The sequence below is a fragment of the Rhincodon typus genome, chromosome 2 (assembly GCF_021869965.1).
Source record: "Rhincodon typus isolate 14 chromosome 2, sRhiTyp1.1, whole genome shotgun sequence".
In the NCBI taxonomy this organism is placed as follows: domain Eukaryota; kingdom Metazoa; phylum Chordata; class Chondrichthyes; order Orectolobiformes; family Rhincodontidae; genus Rhincodon; species Rhincodon typus.
The window spans coordinates 11,800,836-11,812,107 of record NC_063333.1 but is presented as its reverse complement, the minus strand read 5'-3'; the positions used below and the strand labels follow the sequence as shown (position 1 = coordinate 11,812,107).

Genomic DNA, 11,272 nt, shown 5'->3' with positions numbered 1-11,272 from the left:
TTGAATAAATTGATCAGGACACTGGGGATAACCCACTTGCTGCTCTTCAAAATAGTGACATAATACCTGTCTGTCTTGTATCTGCATGTAAGGATTTCTTTCCTCAGCTTTTAATGGTACATTAGGTCTACGAACAGCCTTCACATTCCATACCTGAAACTTTGACTTGTTCATTTACACTCCTGCTATAGATGCTCCTTGCCAAATGGACAACTTGCTGTATACGTACTTGTTTCATAACTGTGGTCATTACCCTAACAGTCTTAGCTACAAAATAAGCACAACATTTCATCTTTTCTCATTAGTTTTATTTAATCCCAAAGACAATTGTAAACACATCTAATTTTGCTTGATAGGGGGAACTCAAAATAAAAACTGACATATCTCTTCAACAAAATAATTCTTCTCTTCCTACATCAATACAGTTACTGTATGTTCACTGGTCCACAATTACGTACATTACAGGTTCAACAGTACCAGCGACTTGTGTTGAGAGTCTCTATTCTGTCAATAGTATAATGCTTTGTTGTATATACACTTCTAAAAACACAAGCTATAAAAATTGCACAAGTGGTTTCCGCAAAGCATTACAGAAAGAAAGTTGCTTATTATAATGAGCAACATGCCATGGTTTTGTTTATATCAAAAAAGTATTCCGTTATTCATAAAACATCCCGAGGACAATAGACACTGGCAAAAAATGGAATGCCAGTTCAACAACAGCAGACAAACAAAAATAAAAGCACACACTAAGATATTAAATACATACATAGATACTTTGATTGGAAGTTTTTATTCTTCCCACTTAGTATACATTGTGGGAACATACTGTTAACATTTTTGATCGGGATGGAGTTTGGAACAGTTCAGTTGTGCAAGGATCTCACCTTTTGGATTTCCTATAACAAAACAAGATAAAAGGAAGTTATTTTTTAAGAAAATCACAAAAAGTGAAGCACAACTCACAATACAATACAAAACACAATACAATATATTTTTATTGATCTAAATTGCTCTTTCTCAAGTTTCCACATGTCTTTGCACTGCCAAGTGCTGTTGCGTGTTGGAGGGTGTTATTAATCCCATGACAATGTCTGAAGAAACGAAGGCTCTCCAAGTGGCCTGGCAAGTCTTTTTTTTAAACCAAAGTGTAACAGCTGGTTCTTCAACTGACGGTTTTGAAATCTTACAGTTCTCTTTCTAGAAGTGTTCCTTCTCTTGGTGCTTGTAGGACTGCAAAATTGTCATACTTAATACTGAATATTTATTAACTTAATGTTCAACACTTTCAAGGCTAAACAAATGAATTAAATATGACATTAGAATACTCTGTGCAGTGCAGAGGTTGTGAAATGTTTTGTCTTCTGGAAGATGTCACCCGTTATAACAGTATGCTAGCCAGCCTTAGTGAACGGATGGTGAGGTGTTAAATCCTTGTTTAAAAAGAGGGAAGTTGTTTCAAGATGATTATGCTTGGGCTCGAATAGCTGAGGTGATCCTGATACGTGGAACAGGAGGGTGTATCTGTTTGACTAGGTGCTTGAAGTTATAAACTGAAGTATTCATTCCTAGTACTTAGTGCCATTTCTCTCCTCTGAAAAGATGTGGAAACTCAAAGAATTGATTGACAGGATGAACCATCCACCGGGGCATTCCATTATACTTTCAGAGAAGAAGTATTGAAGGAAAGGAATTTAGAATTCAAACTCATTAGGGAACGTGAGGTGAGGACAAATCCATTTCCACTGGGGACAGAGTATTGGAACTGTGCTGTAATACTAGTTTTGCCTTTCGGAAAGGAGGGTAATGGCAGCAAACTGAGGAGAAAATTAAAATACTTTGAATTGAGCCAATGGCGTAAAAACAGGAATGCAAAAACACACTTGCTGGAAAAGCTCAACACGTCCGGCAGCGTCTGTGGAGGAGAAAACAGAGTTAACATTTCCGGTCCAGTGACTGTTCTGAGCAACGGTCACTGGACCCGAAACGTTAACTCCGTTTTCTCCTCCACAGATTCTGCCAGACCTGCTAAGCTTTTCCAGCAACTGTGTTTTTGTTCCTGATTCACAGCATCCGCAGTTCTTTCGGTTTTTAAAAACAGAATGCAGTTGGGTCCAGATTAAAAGGAAATGGTCTACTAGGTGCAACAAAAGTGACAAAACTATTATAAAGCACTGTGTGGATTATACACCAATGTTGCAATTATCTCAAAGGAGACTGATCATCTCATCAGGAGTGATCGTCCAGTTGATTTTACAGCAAACTATTTTGCTCCCACTAGTGTAAAATGGCCACTATTTAGAATAAGCGTAAAGATATAGTATACTATCAGATCAGTGCTCTCTCACTAAAGATAAAATGTGCAGGCTGATCTGCCGTTAACTCACCGCAATAAGAACCGATCTCAACCGAGAATAGGTATCTTCTAAAATATCATTAGTTAGTACTTCATCAAATATACCAGGCTCTTTACCTGCAGAACAAAGATTTATCACAGACATGCTTCATTGTATTGATCATTCTAATTCCATCCCAATTTATTTCTATTTCAAAAAATTCTACGGTATGATTAAGAATTAGAGGCAACAAAAACAGAAGTTGCTGGAAAAGCTCAGCAGGTCCGGCAGCATCTGTGAAGAAAAAATCAGAGTTAACGTTTCGGGTCCAGTGACCCTTCCTCAGAACTGAGGGTAGTGGGGAAAACATTGATTCATATGCAGAAAATAGGGAGGGGGAAGGGGAAGAGAGTAAACGATAGGACAGAGCCCATAGAGAGAGACGAGCGGTTGGATAGACAATGGAGTTGATAACGATTTGGCTGGGAAGGTGAATAGTTGTTAGTGACTAACAATAGGTAGTGTGCAATGGCAGGCTATGTGATAACAAGGCCTGGTGTGAGAGTTAGGGGGGCTTGCACATGGGAGGGTTTAGGCCCTAAAACTGAACTCGATATTGAGTCCGGAGGACTGCAGGGTTCCCAAGTGGATGAGGTGCTGTTATTCCATTCCCTCTGGGACACCCTGGTCAACTCTTCCTTCACCCCCAACACCACCCATTAACAAGTATTCACTCTCCCAGCCTGATCGGTGTCAACTCCTTTGTCTATCCAACTGCTCTTCTCTCGTTAGGCTCTATCCTATCATTTACTCCTTATCCCATCCCCCTCCTCTTTTTCCTGCATATAAACCGATATTTTCCCAGCCACCAGCAGTTCTGAGGAAGGGTCACCAGACCCGAAATGTTAACTCTGATTTTTTTTCTTCACAGATGCTACCAGACCTGCTGAACTTTTCCAGCAACTTATGTTTTTGTTCCTGATTTACAGCATCTGCAGTTCTTTCAGTTTTTAAAAATCAGAGGAACAGTTAGGTGTTGCACCCACCCATCCTGTGAAGAAACTTATTTCAATACCATTCAAATATAGGTACATTATAATATGCAGTTTAGCAACACCCAGAATTCTGCATTGCTAATGCTACATGCCACCATCATAAATAGGAAGTTTTACTTGTATAAGCATACACATTTAACATCAGCAAATATTTGCTCAAATACTTACTGAATTCCATGTCCAATTTCGCTGCTGCCAACCTCTTTTGCAAATTTTCCTCAGTTTCAGTTTTCCTCTGTCTCAGTCGTTGTTCCTAAAAATGGGGTTTGCAGATTCAGTTAACTTTTAAAATTCCAGATGAATTCATTTCAGTATTCATCAATTTGTTGGAGTAATGTCAAGGTTACCAGAGACTTCAGTGATGAATTTAAGTTGGAACTTCTGTGTATGACATAACTTGCTTTGAAAGATTCAGAGATAGTCTGTATTGCCAAACAAGTAGTCCAGGCTTTAATTCTTGCAGACAATTTCACTTTTTAGCAGATCTAATGATTTACTTAAGATTATAAAAACCAAAAAAAAAGTTGTTTTTCCATCTTGGTAAATAAATATTTGAATAAATGATTGAATATACATATGAATAAGTGTAAATCCATTCTGCACTTGTCAAGATTTTCCAGTTACTAAACCTTATTCAAATCTCAACATTACACCTGATCCCGATATGAAAAGCCACATTCAGTACTTGGAACATGGACACAGATGATTCAGTAAAGCTTACCCAGTCAGAAATATCTCAAAAACCTTATGCTGCCTGAATTCTTGCCAACGGATTTCAAGAAAACTGCAATGGAAAATTCCAAAAAGATTCTTGAGGAAAAGTCAAAATTTCTCAAATTTTCCATCAAGTTGCCAAACACAATAATGTTTTAGAGATAACAAGGTGTAGAGCTGGATAAACACAGCAGGCCAAGCAGCATCAGAGGAGCAGGAAAGCTGACGTTCTGGGTCTGGACCCTTCTTCAGAAATGCAAAGGTCCCTAAGAGGGTGGAGAGAAATTTACCACAATAGTTCCAGGGAGAGAGAATTTTAGCTACCAGGCTAGGTGGGAGAAGCTAGTGCTATGCTCCTTGGAGTGATGGAGATTGGATAGAAGTGTGCAAGACTATTGACCTTACCTGAGACAATGAAAAGCTGTTCCCATTTAGCTACATTGTTTATCACGTTCTTTTAGATAAGAACAAGGAGTCACAGATTTAAGATACTGGGCAAGAAATGTGAAGAAGAAATTTTTTTTTTTTAAAAAGAAGAAACAAACAGAATGAGTGGTAACTTGTAGCTCACGAAAGTAGTGGAAGCAGAGACAATAATTTCAAAAGTAACTTAGATGCAAAGTTGCCATTGTCCCAGAGAACCACAGGGCTGTTCTGTCATTAAAGAAATGACTGGTGGTAAGTTTAATCAGTGGGTGATCATGAGCAAGGAGGCTGTGATGGAGCCATATGTGTTAGTTAGGCCACAGCTGAAGTACTGAGAGCTGTCCTGGTTGTCATAGTATAGGAAGGACATGATTGCACTAGAGAGGGTGAAGAAGAGATTCACCAAGTTGTTTTCTAGGCTGGAGCGATTCAGCTATGAAGGGAGATTAGATAGGCTGGGACTATTTTCTTTAGAGCAGAGAAGGCTGAGAGGGTATCTGATTAGAGGGGTCCAAAGTTCTGACGGATATTGACATGACAGATGGGGAGAAAATTTTCCCCTTGGTACAGAGGTCAATAACCAGTTGTGCAATTTTAAGGTAAGGAGGAGGATTAGAGGGGATTTGAGGAAAAAGCTTTGCCAGAGAGTTGTGGATATCTGAAATTCACTAAGAGAAGCGGGAATCGTAAGACATTTAAGAAATATTTAAATGAGCACTTAAAATACCATCATATACAAGGCTATGGGCCAAGTGTTGGAATAGGGGATTACAGTGGATAGATGTCTGACAACCAACACACAGACACAATAGGTCAAAAGGGCCTCTGTCTGTGCTTTAAAAGATCAATAACTAACTCAATTGCTCTTCAAAGAGAGTCATTGCAGACTTGATAGGGCCAGAGACTGCATTGTGTATTGAAATAGTCTGATTTTATACAATTTTACAAGAGAAACATTCAGCCTGTCATGTCTGTGCTGGCTTTCAAAGATCCAACAAATGAAATCCAATGTTCAGTTCTTTACCAATAGCCCAGCACCTCTTCCCCCGCTTCCCCCAACTCCATTTTAACAGTTACTAATGAATCTGTTTCTAGAGTGTTTAGAACCCATGTATCCCCGATTATAAACATGCTCAGCATGCTTCTCACACTTACCCCTTGTTCCCAATTCAGCACAAAATTTAAAAACATTTAGATCAGCAATCATTTAAAATTCCTGTCTCCTGAGAAAAGACTAGAAAAAAATGCTTTTAAGCTGATTTAATGTGGGTACAGCTGACTATTTATACTAAAGTGATAAATGCAAATGCGTTTTTTTTTAAACCATTTAATAATAATCTTACAATTTTCTCTAAATGCCCCAAATATTTTGTACTGTAATTAAAGAGAGAATTCTGCTTGGGGATGTAAATTATCTTAACCTTTAACCTAGTGAATCCAAAAGTGAACTGGATATTACAAAGAAAGACAAAAATCTTATAATTACATGAAGGGTGAAAGCAGGTGGTTAGGAGCAATGCTGGTCCACTAAAGACTGAAAGTGGGATACCGTCAATGACTCTTTGGAAATGGCAGGTGTTGAAAAGTTACTTTGCCTCAGTAATTACAGTAGTAAAGGAGGATAGTTTATCAAAGGTCCCAAGGAAATTAAGAGCGATTTGGGAACAGGGATTGAATAAAATTAACGCAAGTAAAACATTGGTAATGCGAAAATTAATGGAATTCAAGAATGACAAATCCCTAGGACCATCCAAGGCTATTAAAGGAAGTGGGGGAGGATATTGTAGACACCCTAACTATAATCTTTCTGAGATCGTAAGAACTGCCGATGCTGGAGTCAGAGATAACACAGTGTGAAGCTGGAAGAACACAGCAGGCCATGCAGCATCAGAGGAGCAGGAAAGTTGACATTTTGGGTTGGGACCCTTCTTCAGAAATGGCATCCTTGGAAGAGGCTTTGCAGTGGGGTTATAACTTACTCAGAGATAGCAAGAACTGCAGACGCTGGAGTCAGTGATAATACAGAATAAGAAGGGTCTGGACCCGGAACATCAGCTTTCCTGCTCCTCTGATGCTGCTTAGCCTGCTGTGTTCATCCAGCTCTACACTTTGTTATCTCAGATTCTCCAGCATCTGCAGTTCCTACGATCTCTCTAACACAGTATGGAGCTGGAAGTACTTTCTGAAGAAGGGTCCCAACCCAAAATGTTAACTTTCCTGCTCCTCTGATAGTGCCCGGCCTGCTGTGTTCTTCCAGCTCCACACTGTGTTATGATCTTACCGAGTTTCCTAGATACAGGAATCCTCCCTCTGGGGCACTTAGAGAAAATTTGTAAGATTACTATTAAATGGTAAGAAAAAAGCATTTGCATTTATCACTTTATTATAAATAGTCAACTGTACCACCACTCACATTAAATCAGCTTAAATACATTTTTTCTAGTCTTTTCTCAGGAGACAGGAATTTTAAATGATTGCTGATCTAAATGTTCAATCTCTCTGGATTGAAAAATTCCACGTAACTTCGCTTTTTAAGAACAGTGAAAGAGGAAAACCAGGGAATTACAGACAGAGTACAGCCTAACATCTGCAGTGGGGAACTTGTTGGAGTGTATAATCAAGGATGGGGTAACCAAACGCCTTGGAAGTTTTCAGTTAAATCAGGGAGAGCCATCAGGGATTCATGACAGGTAGTCGTGTCTGACAAACCTCATTAAATTATTTCTGAAGAGGTGACTAAGGTAGTGGACAGGGGAATATCTATGGATGCACTTACATGGAATCTGATACTGTCTCACACAAGAGACTGTTAATAAGGTAAAGCCCATGGAATGGAGGGCAAATTGGTTGAGTGTCAGGCGACAGAAAGTACAGGTAATTAGTAGGTACTCAAATCTGCAGGAAGTAACCTGTGGTGTCCCAGAACAATTTGTGTTAGGATTGCAATTATTCACATTATTTATTAATGACTTGGATAATGAAAAAGAAAGTCATATATCCAACTTTGCTAATTACACAAAGCCAGACAGCATTGTAGACAGTGTAGATGATAGCATAAAATTAAACACTAAGTGCATGGGCAAAGTTGTGGCAGACAGGATTCAACATAAACATGAGGATATCCATTTTGAACTGAGAAAAGATAGATCAGGGTATTTTCTAGATGGTGTGAAGTTAATTACAGTACAAGTGCAAAAACGACCTGTGGGCTCAGGTGCCAAGACTTTTAAAATGCCACAAACAGGTGAGAAAATAATCATAAAGCTAATGGAAGGTTGATCTTTATATCCAGAGGACTGGAGTACAAGGATGCAGAATTAATAATGCAGTTACACAAGACTCTAGTTATCTCCCACTTGAAGTACTGTAAACACATGAGGAAGGATATACTGGCCTTAGAGTACAAGTAGGTTTACAAGAATGATACCTGGGCTTCAAGAGTTGAGTTATGAAGAGAGATTATACAAATTAGCCTGTTTTCTGTAGAATTTAGAAGATTAAGGGGTGATCTGATTGAAGTAATCAGGATTTAACAGTAAAATAAAGGGTAAGTAAAGATAAGGTACTTCCACTGGTTAGGAATTCTACAGCTAGGTGGTTTGTCTGAGAATTAGGACCAGCTCGTTCAAGAGAGACGTCGGAAACACTCTACACACAAAGGGTAGTAGAGATTTGGAACTCTCTTCCACAAACAGAACCTTGTTAGAGCACCGAGGTACCAAAACAACCAGCATCCAATGACTCAGTGGTTAAAAATAAAAACAAAAACCACAAATCTTTCCATACTCATCCAGTCATCAGCTGCAGATATGATTTTTATGATGCCACTTAAAGAGTATTCCTTTAAGTAAAGACACTTCACACCACTCTACTAGTCTGATTAAAACTGGCTTTCATGAAAAGAACCTCCTCAGCCTAATGGCAATGACAGGTCACAGCACTTTACTTACAAGAATTTCAAATGAAGGTGGTTGAATGGAAAGGTAAATTGGGCACAGGTCTGTTTTTTTGATATTTCTCACACCCTGCATGTCGATATCAAGAATACAGATTTGGTTTCTGGCTTGTACCTCCTGCACTGCTTTTTTACTGAAAGTGGAAAACAAAAGTCAATTTATTATCAGGTCACATGCTGATATTATTCAAAGAGAAAAACCTCCCAAGTACGTTTTTCAATTACAACATGAACCCAAAACACGACACAAAACTACAAGAATATTTTCAAACTACAAATTAGTACACTAGGTTTATGTTCTCTTGAACATAGAGATGATGGTGTGATATAATTAAAGGGTTTAAGGTGACTAAAGTACTTTATAAGATAGACAGAAAATACATTTCTTCTTACTGAGGGATATAGCAGCAGTCCACAATATGGGGTCAGAATCTTAAAGTTAGCCATGGGCCATTCAAAGGTGTTGACAAAACTCACCTCTTCACACAACAGTTATTAGAAATAATTTTTTAAAAATTCATCAACAGGATTAGGGTGTCACTAGCTAGTCCCGCATTTATTGCCCATCCCTAATAGCCCAGAGGGTAATTAAGTGTCATTGTTATAAGTCTGGAGTCACACATAGGCCAGACCAGGTAAGGATGGTAGATTTCCTTCCTTAAGAGGACATTAGTGAACCAGATGGGATTTTCTGACAATTGACAACGGTTTCATAGTCATTATTAGAATCTTAATTTGTGACTTTTTTTTTAAATTGCAATCAATTTCCACTATCTGCCATGGTGGCATTCAAACCTGTTTTCCCAGAACATTACCTGGATCTCTGGATTAATAATCCAGTGATAATACCACTACGCCATCACCTCCCAATCTGGGAATCTCAACCAAATCTGTTAAAGCTAGGGGTCAGTTGAAAACTTCAAAACTGAAATTCATAAGATTGTTAGATAATGGTACTAAGCGTTACAGAAGCAAGGTGGTTAATGAAGTTAATACAGATCAGCCATAATCCAAACAAATGGCAGAAAAAGTTTTAAAATGCCGAATGACACAACGCTATGAAAGTCAGCCTAAGAAAATTGATCTTTGGATTGTCTGTCTCTGTATGATCTCTTGAATAATCACATTTTACCTATCCTTCTCAGATGCTGACTCTCCTTTTGTCCTTTGTAGTTTTTCCTTTAATCAGATGAACTTTCATTATTTTGATATTTTTGTTACTAATAACATTGCAACATTGTTAAGATGCAGAGCATACTTTCTCCCTTGACTATTTTGATTTCTCTTTCCTTTTACAGCATTTCCCTGTCCCAACACTCTTTGGGGGAGAAGGTGGTTGGTTGAACATATGATTGTGGCACCAGGGCACCAGCTGGTGGAGGCATCTTGTCAATGCCGCTGGCTGGCAGGTTGTGGTGTAGGTGTGAAGTGTTTGTAAATCCAGGTCACATGCTGCCATTTCAGTGGCGAGTCAGAATATAAAGGACCTATGCTGTTCACATATGCTCAAAGATAGAACTGCTGAGCACTTAACAGACTATACAACAGCTGCCAGACGTTACTAAATGGATTACTCGTTTAAAAGGTTGAGTGAACGCTAAAGGGGATTTGGCACAATTTGAATTAGCAGCTTTCTGCTTTCTATTTTGAGAACCTTTAGAAATTGACAACTCTTTGCCCAATAGATATTAATTTGTGTTTGAACACCAATGGTACATACTAGGACCACAATTATTTACAATATCTTAATGACTTGGATAAGGAAAGTGAATGTACTATAACCAAGTCTGCAGATGACACAAAAATAGGCAGGAAGCCATGTGGCAAGGATGACACAAAGAGGGATACAGACAGATTAGGCAAGAGGGCAAAAACCTGGCACATGGAATCTAATGCGAGGAAATATGAAGTGGCAGGAAGAACAGAAGAACTGAATATTATACAAATTGAGAAATGTGCAGAAAACTACAGAACAAAGAAATCTAAGGCTTTATTTCAAAGGGAACGGAGGAGTGTAAAAGTAGGAAGGTTTTCCTAAAACTATAGAAGGGACTAGCTAGACCACAGCTGGGAATACTGTAAACAGTTCTAGACCCCTTATTTAGAGAAAGATATACTGGCGATTGAGACAGTCCAGAGTAGGTCCACTAGGCTACCAGGCACAGAGGGACTTCCAAGTGGTCGAGTAGATTGGGCGTGCACTCATTGGAATACAGAATGAGTGGTGACTTTATTGTAACATATTAGATTCTTAGGGGACTTGACAAAATAGATGCAGAAAAGGTTGTTTCCACTGTGGGATAGGCTAGCACCAGAGCGCAGGACCACAAAATAACGGGTCAGACATTTAGAGAGGAAGAGGAATTTCTTCTCAGAGGGTAGTGAATCTGTGGAATTTTTTTTTTTAAACCACAGAGGGCTGTGGAGACTAGGTTGTTAGGTATATTTAAGGCTGAAAGAGACATTTTTAGTCTGTAAAGGAATCCATGGTTATGGAAAATAGACAGGAAAGTGGAATTGAGTATTATCAAATGCAGCCACGATCTCACTGAATGGCAGAGCAGACTGAACGGGCTGAATGGCCAAGTTTTGCTCCTTTGTCTAAGGTATCACTTGTAATAAAGTGCCCAGGCCTCCTAATGAACAGGTTACCTTCAGGATCACAACACCTACCTTGTACCATACATATTTCCCGAGAACTCAGCATGTTCTATAAATTCCCCTGAATCGATGCCATGAAGCATTTCCTCTCTCGATACAAAATAGTAATCTGGGTAGAGTACGCA

General features: G+C 38.8%; 1 protein-coding gene across 3 annotated transcripts in view; it reads right to left on the bottom strand.

The window, feature by feature from the left end:
* Positions 1–291: 291 nt before the first annotated feature.
* The window catches only part of LOC109933309 (guanylate kinase), a 42,928-nt gene continuing 31,947 nt past the window's right edge, over positions 292–11,272 (bottom strand). For all 3 annotated transcript variants that reach the window (XM_020532283.2, XM_020532286.2, XM_048607329.1), the window contains exons 4-8: positions 11,160–11,256; positions 8,482–8,620; positions 3,560–3,644; positions 2,388–2,473; positions 292–899 (exon numbers count right to left, since the gene is read on the bottom strand). In XM_020532283.2, the coding sequence (XP_020387872.2) occupies positions 867–899; positions 2,388–2,473; positions 3,560–3,644; positions 8,482–8,620; positions 11,160–11,256 (440 nt within the window). In that variant the 3' untranslated portion in view covers positions 292–866. The remainder of the gene's footprint in view (positions 900–2,387; positions 2,474–3,559; positions 3,645–8,481; positions 8,621–11,159; positions 11,257–11,272) is intronic.